The following is a 20,648-nucleotide window of genomic DNA, read 5'->3' as shown; positions in this document are numbered from 1 at the left end:
TTAAGATTTTGCTGCATTAGATCAGAATTCTAGTTTTGGATGTCGTTTACCTAAATATTGTTAACTAAACCCATAGAAGTTCAGAATCTTAAGTAAGTAAGCTCTCACTTCATTACTCTCCCTAATTCTAAGCCTCCCTAACAGCATGTCAGACCCAGCCTTTCTAATTCTGAAATAAGATCATCAATTTTTTATTTCTTTAAGATTTGTGATTTTTATAGATTGCCACTTTGGACGGGGCTGCGGAATAAGGGGCTTAGTAGATATGAGACTATAGAAATTGTCTTGTATTTTCTATACAACTAATTCAAATTATCTACTTTGGAGAGGAGGGAAGGCTACCAGTTTATCTTGAAATAAGCTTTCTTCACTCCGTATTTTTGCGTTATATGAGTACAGTTACACAGACAAATAAAATAATTGTCTTTAATGGATAGCAATATTTCACAGGGGCTAGCAAAACATCTAGGTAGTACTCTTAGGGGAAAGTTGATAGAAAATCCCCATGAAGTGGGAGATGAAACTCATATGAAATACTAAATTATGAAATACTAAATTATGTTGGTTTATATAGGCCATGCAACTGAACAACTATATGGACAACTACACCTCTGCATGGAGGTGTAAAGAAAAATCATTGAAGAAATACCATACTAGAGGAAAAAAAAAAAAAGGATGTAGGAATGTCTTCCACAGAATCTCTCTCTCTGATCTCATTAAATATTACAAATTGTCTAAAGTGTTGTCCAGCAACACTTTAAATTATTCTACTGGTTCTGTTCTGTGAAATTTACAGAAATACAAATCAGTAATTTATGTTGTGTAATTTCTATGCTATGTTTAATAATCTGGTAAAAGTCAGGTGTCAATAATCATAAATTCAAGTGTGTCTCCCTAACTAAGGATTGCAGCTAGTTTGCTTTTAAAACATTAACCTGTTTAATAATTAAATGGTACAGTATGCCACTGGCAAAGTCGACAAGAATGCAGGAAGGAACTGAAAACATTTATGGTTTGAAGAGTACCTCAGAAATATGTTTAATTCCCGGAGTAGCAGCAGCAAAGCATCAATATGTTCTGCCTTTTAGAGATCATAGATACATTTTACATTTACCAATATTAATTTCTTTTTTCTTTTTTCTTTTTTTTTTTTTTCCTTTCAGCCATAATCAGCAGACCACGTCATTTAGACATCCTGTGACAGGACAGGTTTCTCCAGAAAATATTGAATTTATTTTGCGAGAAGAGTAAGTAGTTTTATACCCACGTCAAGAGATCTAAAAGAATAACCTGCCGTAGTTCAGTAGTTTGACAGTTCTTCTGTTATTGTAGCAAAAATGTCATGGAGATGGCTTGTGCTTAAAAATTTACTTCTCATTGTGATAGTGTGTTTTTGATTCTAGCACTGTTCCACATTAGAGCTCGAGAGAAAATCGTTATCAAATCTTTAAAATCAAACAATCAACACCCCACCTCCTGCCAAACAAACAAAAAAGGCAATATAAATAGGATCTTATATAAATGTTAAATATACACAACATAAATGTAAAATGTCTTTAGAGCAAACTGGAAAGTTTGTACTGAAACTGAAATACACAAAATATTACTAGCTTCCATTGTAATTTCTTCGTTTTCTTATGCCTTAGATCTTCTATGTTCCCTGTCTTGGGCTGGTATTTATTAACATTTTTTTGATGACACATTCTTCAATTTATTCTAGAGAAATAGAATCGTACATATTAGTTTCCAGCATATTTTATCTTGATTCCCTGACTTTAAAAAATAAAATAAAATAAAAAAAAAATGCATGTGTTCAAACTGGTGTATCTTGGCACATCTTTGGTACTGGTTTGGATCACTCCCTGTTTCACTGTAGGACTTAACTACTCCTGTCATCCTTGCTGTGTACTAGATTGCTCCTGGAATCCCTTCTGTAATGGAACGACTGGATATCTTCTGTAGATGGAGGCTAGGAGAAAGTTCTACATCACTTCTAAAACCACTCTAAAGGGCAAGAGGAATGGGACACCACTAGATAGCTTTTTCTTTTCCAGCCTGGTCTTCCAACACTGTTTAAGCAGCTTCTAGCCCTTCATGCATCACCGAGACTGGGCATCATGATGTGATGGCCTGCATGTGGTGGTTTTTATGGCTGCTGGCACAATTCTGAACACTTTATGTTTCAAATAATGTGACGTTTACTTTGCTTTACATTTAATTTAAAGGAGTATAGCATTAAGAAAAATGAGGCCCAGAGGAGGGCCATATGAGACTCCTAGGAGACTGAGGCTTTTCTGGCAATGTCTTCTGTTGTGGGCTTGGAGAGGAAGGGAGAAGTCATAGAATCATAGAATCGCCTAGGTTGGAAGGGTCCTTTCAGATCATCTAGTCCAACCATGAACCTGAAACTGACAAAAACCATGGCCAAACCATATCTCTAGGCACTACGTCTACCCGTCTTTTAAATACCTCCAGGGATGGTGCCTCAACCACTTCCCTGGGCAGCCTGTTTCAATGCTTAATAACCCTTTCAGTATAAATATTTCTCCTAATATCCAATCGAAACCTCCCCTGGTGCAACTTGAGGCTATTTCTTCTTGTCCTATCACCTGTTACTTGGGAGAAGAGACTGATGCCCACCTCTCTATAACCTTCTTTCAGGTAGTTGCAGAGAGCAATAAGGTCTCCCCTCAGCCTCCTTTTCTCCAGGCTAAACAATCCCAGCTCCCTCATAAGACTTGTTCTTCAGACCCCTCACCAGCTTTGTTGCCCCTCTCTGGACCTGCTCCAGCACCTCAGTGTCTTTTTTGTAGTGAGGAGCCCAAAACTGGACGCAGTACTTGAGGTGGCGTCTCACCAGTGCCGAGTACAGGGGGATGACTGTACAGCCTTCTGCTCAGACCTTCCAGTACAGCCCTGAGAACTGCTTCTCATATGGTTTAAAAAACAAACCAACCAAATAAAAACAACAATAGCAACAAAACCCCGACAAAACCCAACTAAACGGCTGCCCTCCCCAAACCCCAAATCAAATCCAAGGGCCAATCCTATGTTAAGGCCCAGGCTGAGAACTAGCATGAAATAGAATGTTGGGCATAGTTTGCAGTGTGTGGGAGAGGCCTGCAATTAGGTACTAATCTGTGGGTTAGTACTGTGGGATGGCTGCTGAGCTGGAGGTCACCCCAGGTGTTGTGTGCTATGTGGGTGAGGGTGACTTGCTGCTCACGAGGGGTTTGGCTCGTTACAAACAAGCTGCTCCAAGTCATTTAGTGAGGAGAATGGGTATCTTGCAATGGAGCAATTCTCAAAGACAGTATGGACAACAGCCACTGTGCATCTGTGTTCCAACTTCCACCCATTAATTCATTTTTGTTTAATCTGTTTCAAAGGTTCGATGAAGTTTAAAATAAAAAAAAGTTTGTACATGTGTAAGAGAAAATAGGTGTTTGGATAGAAGCTTGGAGTGCCTCCCTGGGTTAGTCACACTTCCCTGGGCTGTTTCTGGTTTTGTAATCCTGATAGCAGATAAAATATTAAAAGCAGAATTGAAAGAACAACTTGCTGATGGCACATGGTTTTAGTGATCTTTTGTGTGCGTTAGAAACTTTTTTGGAAGAGAAATTAAGGTGTTTATTTGGAGGGCAATCAGATGAATGGGCAGAACTTGTCATCTCTAGACTTCATTTACACTGAGATGGTATCAAAAGCGGGGAAAAAGATCTTACAATGTAGTAGAATTAAGAGAGACAGGTGGTTTTTATTCTAAAAGGGGAGGGAATGGCTGGAGGGAGATAAAGAGTATGCGTTTGTACTGACTACTCAGGAAACAGTCTTTGTGAGAACATTTTTGTGATCTTCATTATTGGCCTGAAGTACATACAGAGTGTTTTTAAAATTAGATTATTTTAATGTAGCAGTTCAAATTACTTTAAAGATGTCATTTTCAAGTGCGTGGGATGCTCTAGTTTCCTTAGCTTTGTACCACTTCTGTGCGACAGTGTAGGTTTTACTCAGATGCTGTTCATTACAGTCATATCTGAATTCTTGTCAAACGACACTGTTGTCACACGTGGATGTCTCTGCTGAAATCAAAGGTGCTGTTAGCACCTCCCTGGCTTTAGGCCTAGGAATCGCAATGCGGCTATGCTGTTTTCAGTTCTTTTCCCTTGGGCATCAGGGATTTGTTTGGTATCGGTGGTGTTGATCCCGTATTAGTTTAGAATCAGTATTGTAGATAGTATCTTGTGATGAAATGAGTTTGCCATCAGAAAGAGTCTCTGGATTTGCGTGGTCTGTGGAAACTTTCCATCATGGGATCCTTTTGACCAAGAGTACTTTTTTCTAAAGCTGAAGACTTTTCTATAGCTGAAGAATTCAGATAGCGTTACTGTCTGAAGTAGTAGCACTCTTAACGGTTTCATAAACAGCAATTTGTTCTTCAGTGCTGTTGTGACGTGATTTATTACTTACAGGTTGATTTTAATTTAAAAATAGGGCCAAAGCCAGGAGTTGTCACAGATGTTGACTGGGAGCTACTGGGGAGCTGTAAGCACAAACTTTTTCAGGCTGCAACAATTGTGTCTATTAAAAGGACACGTTTAACGTCAGAAAAATAATTTGCAGTAATCCAGAAATGATGACTGTACAGACTGCTCTGGCCATTTCTCATCCAGGAAGCAATGTTCTGGCAGGAAGATTTGAAACGAAGTTTTGGAAAATGATGTCAATAAGTGATGTAATCCTAGCTTGTTTATGAGTCAGTTACGAACCAGACGCCCTTGCCTCACTTGATTGAATGAGAATTGGATACTTTAAGTGGAAGACTGAGGCTATATTTCACTAGTCTTTTCCTAAGGCATTTCCCCTTTTAAACAATATCATATCAATCTTGGATTTTAAGCCAAAATCTGATTTCCTCAACTCTGTTGTAACTGGAGGATAAAAACAAAGAGTATTGCCTGGAACCTATAAATTTTGAATTACATTATCTTTTAATCCTTATGATCTTCCTTCTTCCTAAATGTGTTCTTATTTAGTCTGAGTTTTTTTTGAGAAATGGTGATTAATATTTCCTAACCCATTCTTAGCTGAGAATACTGTCAAATCCCCACCTCTCATTTTATTTTTTCCGAGCTTTGCAGCTTTGGTCACTTAGTGTGTGGGACGTGTGTTCTGTACCTTTCACTACCTCTGCCTGAGCGCTCTCTTTTCTGTATGAGGCTTTTATATTTGTCTTTTTTTTCTGATGGAGTGATTGGTTACAGTACTGAATACTGAATGCAGTATTCAACGTATGAGTTTATTGTTTTTTATAATAATGTAATTGTACTTTTTCTTCTGTATTCCTTTCCTAATAATTCTTAACATAATTTGGCTGCTGTTACTCATTGTGCTAAGATTTAAAAATACCCTTTTCCTCATATTGCCAATTTTCTTTTGAGCAATAAAAGATGCAGAGATGTTTTTAATTTCTTCCACCTTTAAATGAGTTTTCTGTTGTTGACACTGAATTCAGTTTGGCATCTTATCACATGGTTACTCATATTTTAGGATTATTTTTCTATCTGCTCCTGTCAGCATTTCAGTTTTTGTCCAGAATAATCTTTGTCCTCTATTGACTTAGTCACTTCATAGTTTTCAGGATCACTTCTAAATAATGTGAACACCTTGTCTGTACGGGAAGTCCCTCTGATAGCCTCCCTCCATTTCACAACTGTCTCTTAATTTCTGTGCTTTACTTCCATGTTTTTAATGAACGCTTAATCCACAAGGGGACCTTTCCTAAACAACCAATGGAAAAATGAGCATTAATGATAAGGCTGCCAGACAGGTGTTAGATTTTAGTTTAACCACATTGTTATATGCACATTTCTCTGAAAAATCTGTGGTAGAATTATTTAGGATAGATGTACATAATGTTTAGATTCCTTCTCTCTTATCTTTCTTTAAATAACAGTTCTTTAAATAATTGTATACAGAAAGGAAGAAGGAGGCATTTACTGACATTTATCTACCTGTATCTGTTGCGAAATACTAGTAGCTGTGTATTAGAAGCTTTATAATATATTTGTGACAGTAGTATGTTTGCAAGTGAGAAGATAGTACTTAAAAAAGATAAGACTTCTTCATAAATGTAGAAATATAGAAAAAAAAATACCGTGGCTAATCCAATGAGTGTTATCTTCTTCTTTGCCTGTTTTTTGTGCAGCTGGTAAAGCCTGTATATCACCTCTGGGGAGAGAGCCATCTTATTTTGTCTATTGCATTTGGTTACTATAGCAGCAAAAATATCAGGTGGAGAGAAAGGAGGAAACCCAAACAGCCCCAAAATAAACATCTGCCATGTTTACATGTATAGAAATACTAGGACAGTTAAATTTTTATCTAGATGAATAGGAAATTTATTAGTATTAAAGCTAGATTGGCATGATGTTATTGTGTCCTATTTGGTTCCAACAAAATAAACTTTTTGAGTTGCTGCTATGAATGTGGATCTTCTAAGTCGACTGATCTTTATGATCCTTTAGAGAAAAGGAATGTGCTCTCTCGTGAGTATTGCATTTCCAATATGGGCTACTGAAGTAATAGTTTTGTTGTCGTTGTTCAGTGTTTGTTTGCTTTTTTTTTTTAAATAAATCAAATACTGGCCATGTAATTTTTTTTAGCTAGTCAATGTAATTTTTGTAGACATACTGACACTGTTTGAGTAGAGCAGGGAGTCACTTGACAGGAGATACTATATAGAGTATTATTTTCAAGTATTTTTAAAAAAAAAATTTACAGGGGACTGGAGCTCCGAATGTAAATACCCCAGAATGGGGTATCTTGGATAACAAATATTATCAAACATCTTTGGTAATAATGGTTCTGAACTAATGTTTCTGAGTGCACAGAGTAAATGCTGTAGTCACTTATTTTTAAAGATGAATCTGTAAATACTATTAGGACAGTGTTAACTCTATTAACGTGCTGGGATGTTTCAGGTAATTCTGCATATTCTATGTATTTTTATTTGCTTTTAAAAACAGACTGAGAATATTAATTGGCTATTAAGACTTGCATACTTGAGTTTTGTTATGTTCTGATTTCAGGCAAATCTCTTTTATTCTTGAAATTCTATATGTGAGTTCTCCAATTCATTTTCAATGTTGTTTGGTGTTTTCCGTTATATCTCAGGTACAGAAAGTTTGGACCACTAGTGTTTGCTGCCGAAGGTGGTTTTTTAGGAGAACAATAATCTATTTTCTCTTTCAATGGGCTCACTGTCTCTTTTGATGGCTATTTGAGTTCTTCCACCTCGCAACACCCTTACATTTTTTAAAAAAAAAACTTTTTTCTCCTTCTGAATTTGTTCTTTTCCCAGTTGAAGTTCATCATTAATCTTGGTACTTCTAGAAAAGGAAAGCTTGATTTATTGGCAATGATCATTTTCAGTAGCAAGTGGAAGAGAAATTGCTAAATGGTCAAATTATAAATGCTTAGAAAGTATGTGTTTATGGTTCTGTATTGCATTGTGATTTCCTGATAGTAATGGTCTTGTTAAACATATAAAGCTTATCTTCCTCTGTAGTTCTAAATTTTTATTTAAAAAAAACCCAACCTGCAGTGTGTTTTAAGCTACCGTGAAAACAGTATTTTGTGGAATAGTGAAAATCTGTTCAATCTGAGTTTGCCTACCCTAATTTGTAGATTAAAACCATTCCTCTGGGGCTGTTTTTCTTTCCATATTAATGCTTTTATTGGTAAAAATTAATTCCAACTTCTTGAAAGTTAAATTTTATTTTTCATTTTTAGCTTTCCTGAAGAAGTTAGATCTCTATGAAATAGCTATTCTATAAAATGAAGAAACATAATCTAATCAGATTATCAGTAGCCTGGAAAGCCTACAGAGAAACATAATCTAATCAGATTATCTATAGCCTGGAAAGCCTACAGATTTTCTGGACATTATGTGCTATCTCCTCTTCCCTGCACTTCTTTCTTATCCTTGCCTCAGTGGGTATCTGGAAAATAACATATATCGTGCGACTGTCCTACAGTATAAAACTCAATAGTTTGTGGTGTGGACATTGTAAAGAATCTAAACCTCAAGGGAAGAAGAGAAAGTTTCTGTCTTCTAAGGCCAAAATATTTTCTTTGGATGTGTTTTGTTTTCATACTTTTGCAACTCAGTTCTAGTGGCCTTCTTGATGATATCAAATCTAATCCTTTAAATTCCTTTTGAGGAGGCAAAGTAGAACACTGTCACATCTCTGTTAGTGTTCCTCCCGCATTGAAATACCTACTCTCTGTTTAATTGCCTCAAGCAGGGAAATAGAACCTTTTTGATAAGTAACTATTAGGAAAAGGCGAGTGAGATGGTTTTCCAAGTAAGATGCAGGCATGTTTTAAGTCTGCATTTTTTACTTGTTCTGAAAGTTTATAGAGTGGGAAGGGAACAAGTGAGAACAGAGTCAAAAGCAGATAATAAGACTGGCTGATCAACAGAAATAGCTTAGTCAGGCAGCGTAATATACGGGAAGTGTCTTAATTTGCTCTTTGCTGAAACTGGATATTCCTAAGGCTGATTAAATGCTGAAGTAGGGTACCTGATTTGTGAGAGGTAAGGCAAATTGACTCAAACTGACATGATGAAGCTCTCGTGCATTAAAGTCTGGCCAGGGATTTTAGGGACTTGCTGTAGTTTGTTCTCATATCTTGGACCTGAGCTTATGTATGAAAGCTAGAAAGAAGGTATTTTATGCCAGATAAGCAAGGCATAACCGAAAAGTTGTGTTATTTCCTCGCAAGCTTAATTAAAACTGTGTGGTCACAAATGGAAAAATGTGCTCTCCCTGACACCAAATCAACTACAAAAGCTTTTGGACACAGGTAATTGTTCAAGTTGTAACTGAGGAAGAGCAATGGTGGCAAATGCTTTGTCCTCAGTTAAAACCTGTGTTGAGCTACTACAATCACACACTCTTCTGTGTTCTTATGAGTGGTAACTGCTCAGGATTACTCTATTCTTTTCAGAATGCGGTTGAATTTTGATAGTAGCAACCATAAGGTTTGTCATGGCTTGTATGTCTTTTGTTAATAGTTTGCTTTGTTTTGTTTTTTTTTTTTTTCTGATGTGATTGTATTGCTACTTGTTCCTAAAATACAATTTGCTAAAATATGTTGTCAATGATTTTTGAAAATACCACATGTGGGTTTAATTCACAACTTGTTGTCAAGGCTGCTGAGGCTTCTCTTCACAACATGCTTGTTGGATTCCACAAGATTTTGTACTTCATTTACCTTCTTATTTCTTCAACTGGGCAGCAGTGCTGAATTCTTACTTGTTGAACGTGTTCTTATGGTATGCTTTTAACGGGTATCTTCATCTGAGCTAGTTATCAAGATTTCGTGAATCTCAGTATGACTCAGAAGTCATTTATTTCTAACAGTATCTGCCACGAATTGCACCATTTCACTTAAAAGGTATTTTAATAATTCATATTGTAGTATGAATCACATTTTGGGCAGGTTCAGAGATCTAACATTAAGTTAGTGCAAGATCTAACAGTAGGCTAGTCTCGCTTTGATTTTAAATAAGAAGCCAGTTATTGCAAAATGCTGCCTCCTGTCCTTCCCTCCCCAGTACAGGCTTTTCCACCTGTTTGCAACTAAGCCTTTAAATTGGTCACAATTGAGTTTCTCTGCATTGCCTTATCTTCTCTGAGTGCTCATTGTTATATCTTGATTCTCGGCTGGATTTGCAGACACCTTGGCAGGTTTCTTCCTCCTAATACATTGGCAAATATCAGTCATCAGATGTCACTGGCAGCATCTGCTTGAGAAATACCTGAAATCAAAATAATAGGGGTGCTGCAAAGGAAGTTTTAGATGCATGGGATATGTTTGATTGACCTGTCATTCATTTGCTTACTGTGAATCTTAAATATAAAAAGGTAAAGCTGACTGTTTGAAACAATGTGCATTAGATTATCTGGTTTTGTTTGTTTTCTAGACAGAATTCATCTATGTCCAAGCAAGAAATAAACCAAAGACCTTCAAGCATGGTCAGTGAAACATCCACTGCAGTAACTACATCCGCCGTTGATACAAAACCTGTCTCTAAGGTAAAGGAAAAATGCTATTGTTAAAACAAGCTTGATGATTAGAACTTCACTCACTTTAAATCCAATACTCTTTTAATGCTGATTTTAATAGGACAGTGGGTTGAGACTCGAAGTCTAATAACTTACCTCAAAGAAGAGGTAATATCTTCTACCCAAGCAAAAACCTTTTTACAGCACAGGAACACCATATACCCACAAGACAGTGTTGAATGGTAATTCAAAAAATAGCGATTATTGTGACATACAAAGTTTGAGAGGCTTCTTAAGAGTGGAAGTAAGTATATGTAATACTAGTATTCTGGCAAGCCTTTGGATAGTCCAGGATATAGGGTGAAAAATGCTGCGGAATACCAGGAACTGTAATTTGCAGTTCTTTCTTTTCCATGAAACGTTACTGCTGTTCCTCCTCTCAGTAGCAGCGTGGGTCCTTTTCTGCCATCACTGTAGTGCACAAACAGTACACACACCAAGTTTACACACAGAATGTTTACTAATAGGAAAATCCATTATTTGGCATTGACAAAGGGCCTGAGTTTATTATTGCACAAAATATAATAAAATACTGTTCTTGAAGTGTCACCAACTATTTTGATGCTTCTTTGACCTTACAGTAAATTACAGTACAGTGAGATTGGGTGGGGGCTGGGTAAAAAGAAGCAAAAAAATACTGGAAGAATTAGCGGAGATAAGATAGATTTCTTAACTTTGCCTGCAGTTTTTAAACCTCAGTGGTTTTTTAAATGCAAAGATGTGAAGCCTGTTAAGTAATTGAGTTGAAGAAAGGATTTTGCCAAATTGATTGCAAAGATATTTTTATTGAGTTGGAATCACTTAAAATCTTTTTCTAATGTTTTGAATAGCTTGGGTGAATATTGGATATGAAAACAATTTCATTAAAATCTAAAAATGTATAGTTTATTCGACCAATGTAAAGATTGTCATGTGTCAAATTTCAAGGATACGTATAGCTTTAAAGTGCTAGGTAAAGTTATCACTGAAAACAGTAAACTTAGGTTACCTGAGTTACTTGATATGTTTCTTTTTGATATTGCAACAGTTGAACTTATCCAAAGTACTTGGGCATTTGTGTTTACTGTATTTATCCTCCTTATTCTGATTTTTTTAAAGCCAGCATTAGAGGGAGAAGGCTCATTTTTTCGCTCTTAAAACCAGCAGACTTAATGGGGACCTGATACTCTGCATTGAGATTGGGATTTCTCCAGTGATGCAGCTGGCTTTAACTTACCCAGCATCCCCCTTGTGCCAAAAAGCATGCATTGTCACCTGCTCCTGCTGCTTCCCTTTGTTATGTGTTTGCATTGATCTAATCAGGCTTTGCAAAGCAGTGAGATCAAAAATGGTCACTGATTACAATTTACAGGGCCACCCACATGCTAGAAGCTAGGTCACTGGACACATCAGAACTGCATGGCTAAAGGTGAGGGTAATGCTCTTTCCATCACAGCTTGGAGAATATGCAGAATCACCTCCCGAAACTTCAGTTGGTCTAGTTTTGGTCTCTGCTTCTGTTTTGATTGCAGTGCAGTCTAAGTGTGGCCACTCGTGCTTCTGGCAGGCTCCCAGATGTGGCATTTTTTTAATACGTGGCAGCTTTAGACTTTGAATATAGCTCTTGTAAAGCACTTGTCTGTACTTTTCTTCTCCACCAAATTTGTTTATATAAGATGCATCCTGCTGCAGGCCCTCAGTAGGTACTTTAATGGAATTTTGAGTAAGACAGAGAATCGACATCTTTCTTATATGTGTTTTGTTTCATCATTGCATGTGTTTCCAGGCTTGAAATCACTCCTCTCGTTCTGTAGAGTCAGAATTCTGTTGAATTCCTTCACAGCCTAACACAAAATTAATTCAAGTTAATTAACAACGAGAACAAAGACTGTAAAGTGAATAACCTGTGTCCTCCATTTTGAGGTTAACTTCTGGCACGTTGAGAGTAGATTTTAAGATCCTTTCATCTCTTTCTAGATGTTTTCTTCCATTAATTCCATAATCATTCTTTCAAAGAGTGGCTTCCCAGATGCAGATGTGAGACACAGTCATGAAGCCAGAGACACGTTCTGTTTGTCCTGGCAAAGGTCTCTAGCTACATACCCACAGCTAATTATTATCTCTTATGAAATGCTTTCATAGGTTTGTCCTGCAAATGCCATCACAGAACTATGTAAGTACAGGGTTGGAATGTTGGCCAAATTCAAACTGATTTTTATATAGAGCTATGCACATTGAAGTAGCACCAAATCAGAAAGTGCAGGAAGAGGTACATGGCTTTCCACTTGGTTATTCTGCAGAAAGTTGACAGCTAAGAATTGCTACATTTGGGGTGGAGGGGGAAGGTAAGCTGCCAGCTGTACAGCAGATTTGTCATTCTCAGTTCGAGATGAAAGAGATGAAGACTATTGGCTTGCTTGTTGCAGTGGTCAAGTCTGAGCTTGGATTGACTAAATCTTCTGAAATAGAAAGTAATTATTTGGAAAGAGAATTTCACATGTTCTTTCCAGCAGTGTCAGTTTTACAGTGTACAATGAGAGGAGCATTTTGGAAAGAAGAAAAAGGAGAAACCAAAATGACACTTATACTTATCAAAATGTCATTATGTTCCATTGATGTGCATATAAAATATTTAAGGCTTCACTTTGTAAGACAGCTGAGATGGGCAGTTTTGCAGAAATGCACATAGGTTCTTGGGGTGGGCCCCACCATTTTGGTGCTGTCACTATCTGAATAAGTCATCTGAAGACTTTAGACCAATGCAGTCTATCCTTCCTTTTGAAATTTGAGGGATATGGAGCTGACGAAATAAACAGCAAAAGGATGTGCTGATAAACCACAATTGTTCTCTGTCCCAAAGATCTGCTTTTTCACAGCCAATTCAATTACAGATGAGTAATTTTTTCCCTGTTATTAACTATATTAAAAGCCATTTATATTTGTTACAAATGAAGGATATTGAGGAATAAAGATCTGTTTCAGTTTGAGAGTAAGGTACATTTGGAATTTAGTCTGTTAAATCGTCTGATGGTGTGAATGGAAGCTTGTAAATGTTACTGTGCTACACCATACTTTGGTCAAGTCGAAAGCGTAAAGGACAGAAGTGTAACGTATTTATTACTATCTATGTTTTGAGAGTATTTTTTGGATGGGTTCTGTGCAAGAGAAGTAATTGAATTGTTGATGACGCAGATAGTTTGCTGGTATTTTTCCAAGGTGAACTGGTGAGGATTACAACAAGTAAATAAAGAATGGGTCTAGCAGTTGAGAGAAGCAGGCGATGGTGACGTGTATGCCATGATGCCAGCTCTGTGGGACTCCCTGCGGCTGGAGTGTAGAACACAGGGTTTAATTCAGGGCCACTGTAGATGAATGTGCAATATGAAGAGCATAAATTTCTGAGCGTTTCAGGTTTGCCTATCTGAAAAATAAGGATTTTGTCTAATTTTCTTAGAGATACTGAAAGGATTCCTGAGTTCGTTTGTTAGTAAAACAGTGAGATTTTTTTGAATGGAAGAGTTTATGATGTAGAGTTAAACAAGTGGGGCGTTTTGTGGGTTGGTTTTGTTGTGGGTTGGTTTTTTTTTTTTTTTCAATTCCCTGTAGATTGAAAGTAAGTTATGTGTTCTTTTATGTGTGTGTGTGTATATATATATATCCATATTTTTACCAAGGTACAGTCTTCCTTTTTGCTATTTAGAAAATCTGTTCCAAATGAAAGGCTGTTTACTTTTTTTTTTTGACTGTCCAGTTTTAGAAAAAAAGAGAATTACATTTTATAATTAAGTTAGCAACTTTCCTCCCCAGCTAGAGGCTACTGTAAGGAAGAAGATGACACCGTGATGAAAAGGGATTTGAAAATTTTGGCTCTTGACATTTTGGGTTTTTTGGAAAAACTTATGAGTCATTCACAGACAAGCCAGCATAACAAATGTAGTGAAGTCAAAAGCAACTTCTTTGTCTTCAGTGACACAGGCAGCTGCTCTGACCTGCATTTTTCAACACACGACAATGACATCAGAATATTTTAAGTTAGGAAAAGACTACTGCAGTACAGAGAAATATTTTTTTAAAATATATCTTTTCTTCAAAAATAACACTTTATTCTGGCCAGTGGAAGCAAGGCATGCCATTCAGTATCTGTTATTCTTTGTTTTATTCCAGAGCAGAATGAGATGATTAATTCTATAGATTATGTGAAAATTTTAGTTACATAAAACACCATAAAATGATTTTTAGTTTCTACTATGGGTATTGTATTGATAAAGAACACACAGCCTTAGGAAAACTTTTCCCCCTCCCGTGTAATAGAAATTGTTTGGTCTTTTTGACCAAATCCAAGGATGACTTTTCTACATTGTGGTCTACATTTTTTTAAAATTAAATAAGGCCAGAGAATCAGTGTGCTTAGTCACTGACAGGGCATCTTGAGGAAAAAATGAAATTTAAACCCTGCTGTAGCCAGATCAGCTATACTTTAACTGTTCCTCAGGTCATCCACCCTTCCTAGGATAAATATGGGAAAGAAAAACTAGGAAACTAAATTCTGTACATTTTGTAAATTGATTTATGTTCAAGCATAGATTTTTGACTTTCAGAGCCTTAAACAGTTTTGGCCTCATGATTTGTCATCACCCTTGTAATGTAGCTGTTGCGTCTAACATTTGGCAACAGTATTTTAAAATCTTGACTGAATTGATTACTGTTGATTTTTTTTATTTTTTTTTTTAAAGTCTTAAAAGAAAATATCTATGGCTTGGCCTGATGATCATATGATCATTCAGAGCTCGGCTGTCCTCATGATACATCTTTGTGTGTTCATTTAAAGCGATATTTGCACACAGGTTGTTCGCAAGTTATCTTTTGAAATATTTTCAATAGCGAACACAAAATGCCTGACATCAGCTTTCGTCCTTCCTTTAGTCTCAGACTCGCTGCTTGTAGGTCTGAGAGAGAGATTTTGTGGTCATACTTGACACGCTGTGTTTGCACAAAGCTAGTGCTCTGCAGCCTGTCAGCTGAGTGTCGTAGCATAGGAACGGCAGAGAAATGGGCTGGGAGGTCTCAGGGATACCATCCTCACCTGGCTTTTACTGGGAACTGCTTGTTGCCAGTGGAATGGCAGTTGCATCAGCTCAGAAACCTGTTGCTGTTTACAGCCTGGCCTGATAGGTTTGTGCAGCCCTAGAACAGCTGGGGCTGCTCGGGTGATCCTCCTGGGCTGGCCTGGACCGCGGAGAAATCTTGTGCAGGCTGTCCCTGAGGTGTCAGGCGAGGTGTTACTCCTAGGGAAAAGCCCATGCTTGGCATTATTCCTGTCTCCTAAGTGTCAGGGTGTTCCACAGAAAGAGCCCTGACATGCAGCTCACCTGACTTCTCAGCAGAGCTGCAAGCAGCATGCAGCTTCCCAGTAAACAGACCTCGGGGAAAGTGCCTAGTAAAATCTGCCCCTTGATATCTCCTGTGAGTGTTAAATCTACATTGCTGTTTTACATGCTGTAGCACTACAGAAAAAGTGATTTTTTTTTTTTCTTACTGATTATTGCTATTATCTTAATCCTGCGTTAAGATGTGTGCTTATGACTACTGAAATGTGTGAAATTTAGCGCAGACTAGTAAAACCTGGCCTCAAAATTAACAGAATCCATTTAATGGCTTCAAACTGAAAGAGGGGAGATTTAGATGAGGTATCAGGAAGAAATTCTTTACTGTGAGGGTGGTGAGGCACTGGAACAGGTTGCCCAGGGAAGTTGTGGCTGCCCCATCCCTGGAAGTGTTCAAGGCCAGGCTGGATGGGGCTTTGAGCCGCCTGGTCTAGTGGGAGGTGTCCCTGCCCATGGCAGGGGGGCAGGAACTAGATGATCTTTATGGTCCCTTCCAACCAAACCATTCTATGATTCTATATATTGCTAGAATATTTTATTAATATCTTTGCTGTCTTCTGGTCCAGATGTTGCCTGACTGGTAGAAGCAGTACGCTGAGATATTTTTATGATATCATCCCTTGCTTGTGACAAATGTGCTGACAGAAAGAAGAGGTTCAAACAAAGGAGACATTGTAGGAAGGAGACAGAGAGGATCCTGTCCAAATCTGGACAGCTCTTTCCTTGGAGAAGTTGGGAGCAACTGTAAGGGTGGTCTGTGCACCTCAGGTTCCTAAAGCAATTGCAGTTGCAAACTGTGCTGAGAATGGAAAAGAACAGGCAGGTTATTCATCCAGAGATTCTTGCTGTCTTTTTCACGGACTGATAGGCTTTCCTTATTTGTTTTTGAAATAGTTTTGCCCATGTGAGTCAAAACTGAGGTTGCAGTAAAACACAAACCATTACCTAGACCTTGTGATTTCCACTTACTGCAGTCTAGGTCTCTCCTTAGCAGCGTCATTCTGTCTTCTCCTTTTGTTTGCAGGGTCAAAGTCCAAACATTTTATTGAGCTATCAACGTTGTTTGAATTTAAAGAGGAAAGAAAACCTAAAACAACCAAAACCCCCCACAAAGAATGAACAGCAAAAGCAGGATTCATGCGCACAAAGTCCTGTGTGTGTAGGAGACTTGTACCGTGTTGCAGAGAGAGACTTGCACACAGCTTTTGTAGTACACTCAAAAATACTGCCCAAGCACACTAAAACTTCAGCAGTTCTGCCTTTCAGACTTGAGTCACCAGTGCTGCTGCTGTTCAGCTGGGAGTTGGCAACCCATCCTGGCATTGGTTGATGAAAGTGGGAGATTGACTTTGCTGTGTTGTAAATATCATTGTCTATTTACTCGCCCTTGAAAATGCTATAAATACTTTGTTACTGTGTAATGAAGTATGAATTATTGCAGTACGGTTATTTGTAATATGAAATGGGTCTCAGTGCAGTTTAAAAACCACTGCTACATTATACTTCTTTACAGATTGTGAAGGCTGGAAACAAAGTTCATAGCTTTGGAAAGAGGGAACAAGCTATCAGGAGGAATCCCAATGTTCCTGTTATAGTAAGAGGCTGGCTACACAAACAGGTATGCATGGAATCATCTGTTTCTGTTCGTATACTTCAATGCAATCACGAAGTAAAAATAAGTCCCTTCCACCAAGTAACCAGAAAAACAGAAGCTCCAAAGGTGGTGATGCAGGGCAGTGTTGGGTGCTCCCACAAGCTTCTGTAATGAGGGGCTTGTGCTCAGCAAGTGTGAAAACCAAGTTTTACCTACAGATATGATTCAGACGTGTAAACAATGATAGATGCACATCACCGCCATCATGGTTAAATGTTGAGGCTATAACTTTATTGTCTAAATCTGGTTCTTTTCCCTGTTTTATCCTGATGGCTTGCCATCAGGCTGATCTCAATCTCTTTCAGGATGCACTATAAATCCGAGGTTGGCCGTCAAGGCCTTATTCCATTTGCTTGCTTCTGCCCTTATACCCATATCAAAGGCTTAATTCCAACCCATATGCCTTTTGTTCTCCAGAAGCAGGAGGGAGAAAATGAAGGGAGACAGGGACACGTTCACCACACACTGCTGTCACCAAGGCTAGTATCCAACCAAAGGCTGGATTATAGGATTTCACCCAACAAACATAATTTTACAGCTGCTGCATCTTGAACTCTTAAGCTGACAGAAGCACATCCTTGAGAGCAAAAAGTGAATAAAGCTGTTTGTTGTATGAGAATACTTCCCTGCTTCTAATTTGGCAGTCAGCGTCCATGAGATTATCACCAGAGATCCAGCAGCTAGGTTTAGGGATGAGTAGGAGAAGGCTGAAATCTAAGGCTTACGATTAGGATTCTACATATACAGGAAAGTGAAACAGCTGACAGCCATCCACTTCCTCCTGTGTGGAGAGCTGTATTCTGCTGTCAACTCTGTTGACATCCACAACCCAAGTCCATTAGTTTTCAGGACAGAATAAGTACTCAGACACAGTATGTGTTGACAGCAATGTAGCATGAAAAAGTAAAGGGAAGAAAGTCCTTGTGTACTTAATATGACGGTAGAAAGAAGAAGGGAAATAGTATACGTGATGTTCCTCTAGCTATTTCCTTCTGTCCCCTTTCCTCTACTTGCAAGCACTTAAAGCCTGAAGATGTTTTCTGTGCTGCTGGTCTCATCAAAGCCTACCTCAACTGAGTAAGTTGTACTTGCTTAGATTACAGCCTGGCAATTTTACAAGCTTCTGAAATTAATTTCAGTATATATATAGCTCATTTTGACAAGGAGATATATGTTATATATAGAGAGATATATACAGATCTCCACAGGCATATTACATTATATTTCATTAAAATTTGCACAATATGCACCCTGTTTTAGTTCCTAAGGAATATTTGATTAAATTACATTTTAGGCATGGATAACATATGGGAGGTTGACCGTAGAATTATAGGGGATCATTGTCTGAAATGTGAGGTCATACTTCACAGCTGTGTAGTGATTTTCATCTTGGTCTACAGGCCATCCTTGTTGATATTTAGCCATCCAGATGCATACTTTGTTTCTTTGTTGCAGGATAAATCTGTCTAGATAAAATATGCATTGGTTGTGTAGAAAGCTAATCTGAATGCTCGTTGGGGATGCAAGTTTAATTACTTAATGAAAATTAACGGCTTGAATATTCTACCCTAATTATTTTATAGCTGAATGTTTTGCTCCTTATCTTTCTTAGTACATAATATTTTACTAAAATATGAACCACTTGTTTTTGCAATTAATATCATATTTAGGTAAACTTCTTTTAAACTACTCACAGGTACAGTGTGGTATGATAAACTGTTTACTTTCCTTAAATTAAAAGTGTATCATATTTCTTGCATTTCAGGATAGCTCTGGAATGCGACTGTGGAAAAGACGATGGTTTGTGCTTGCTGATTATTGTTTGTTTTACTACAAAGGTGAGTAGATACTAGTTCTTTTGAGTTAGTCTGTAACAGCTCACCTGTTCAAATCACATTGCAAGCTAATTGAACTAATTGAACTCTTCAGATACAGTTAGGTATTCTGAGGAGATGCATAGTGAAACAGTTCCTTATCCATATGTCCTTAATGCACCGCAAATTTCAGGCCAGAGTCGGGGAACAAGGGTGTGCTGTATGATATATGGCAAGAGTTATGCTGCAAAAAAATTTGGCAGCAATACCAGTTTAAGATTTATCCCATCTCTGGTCTGCGTTCTCTTACCTACTTGCTTGCACTTGGACAGATGCTTTGTTGAGAATGCCCGGTGGCCAGATCAGGGCATTGGTGCAGCTTTAATCGAAGGGATAATGTAAGAGTGAGAACCTCTGAATCCAGTGTTTCTACCAAAAAAGGTTAGATGCCCTCTTAGCCTGAACTAGGAATAATGGTATTACATAAGGTTATTTTGAAGTTTTGGGTATTGCGTAGTGTGCTGCAATTTTGGGAAAGCATTACGGAATATGAAACTTGGAATTTATATTTCTAGGCACTGCATTTCTGCTGCTGATCACTTTAGAGCCAACAGTAATAGAGGTTTCCTAATTATAGCAATTAGCCTAGATGTAGAATGCTAAATGGAAGGTCCATCGCGTTATGCAGCCTGTCAGAGTTCATTTCTCACGATAAGCTTTATTCTCAAAGCATATTCTTCTGTCTGAAACTAAAAAAATCAACCCCTCCCAAAAGAAAATCAACAAAACCCCAAACTGATCTTGAAAACCTCCAAGGATGGAGATGGCACAACCACCCTGGTCAGCCTGTTCTGCTGCCGCTCTGTCCTCACGGGGAAAATTCTTTTCCTTATATCCAGTCTGAACCACTCTTCTTTCTACTTAATGCCTGTTGTATGTGCATCCATCAAGGAAAATGTATTGTTACCCCACTGAAAAGTACAGTGAATTAGATTGTATTTTTTTTATTCAACAGACAGCAGAGAAGAATCTGTTTTGGGGAGCATACCATTGCCTAGTTACGTAATATCTCCAGTTGGACCTGAAGATCGCATAAATCGGAAATTTTCTTTTAAGGTACAGTTACAAAGCTTATTAGTTAATCATATTTAAAAATGCTTATTTGCATTAGAAAAGATGCTGTTGTAAACAGAAATGTCATCCGCTTTCCCATTTTATTTATTATTTTTTTAAAAGTAGACAGGTTTATTGACTACCTGCTCAAATGTGACATAGGACTTTTTTTGTTGCTTATGAATTTACATTCATATATCTGTTACTATGTAAGTGTCTTTAGAGCTGAGTAATGTCTCTGTGAGTAAAGATACTGTTTCTAAAATTATAAATTAGCATTGATAAGTTGTTCCAGTAGTGTTTACAAATTGAAAGAAAAATTGACAGTTTTTTCTTTATAGAGTACTTGATCTCATAGTGGACTGACGGTCTTTTGGTGTTATTGCGTTCTTTTTTAAATAAAAGAATCAGCTCAATTCTTGCAGTTAGAAAATGGCAATGCTAGCTTTTGATGTATAATTTCCTCAGTTCAAGGGGAAAAAGAGTAATCAATTTTTTTCTCCTTTTTTGAGGGGGAGCAATAGTTGTCCTACATGACATGGAGTTTTTTAAAGAAAAAATACTCAAT

General features: G+C 37.6%; 1 protein-coding gene across 5 annotated transcripts in view; it reads left to right on the top strand.

Annotated features, from left to right (window-relative positions):
• PLEKHA7 (pleckstrin homology domain containing A7) overlaps positions 1–20,648 on the top strand; it is a 171,478-nt gene that overhangs the window by 93,538 nt on the left and 57,292 nt on the right. For 4 of the 5 annotated variants that reach the window (XM_063332307.1, XM_063332306.1, XM_063332311.1 and 1 more), the window contains 5 exons: positions 1,164–1,247; positions 9,995–10,106; positions 17,013–17,117; positions 18,919–18,991; positions 19,983–20,083. In XM_063332307.1, the coding sequence (XP_063188377.1) occupies positions 1,164–1,247; positions 9,995–10,106; positions 17,013–17,117; positions 18,919–18,991; positions 19,983–20,083 (475 nt within the window). The remainder of the gene's footprint in view (positions 1–1,163; positions 1,248–9,994; positions 10,107–17,012; positions 17,118–18,918; positions 18,992–19,982; positions 20,084–20,648) is intronic. The other variant, XM_063332308.1, reaches the window with a different exon arrangement.

This window comes from Chroicocephalus ridibundus, chromosome 4 (genome assembly GCF_963924245.1).
Source record: "Chroicocephalus ridibundus chromosome 4, bChrRid1.1, whole genome shotgun sequence".
NCBI classification, from domain to species: Eukaryota; Metazoa; Chordata; class Aves; order Charadriiformes; family Laridae; genus Chroicocephalus; species Chroicocephalus ridibundus.
Note: the sequence above shows the minus strand (reverse complement) of the source record. Positions and strands in the feature narration are given on the sequence as shown.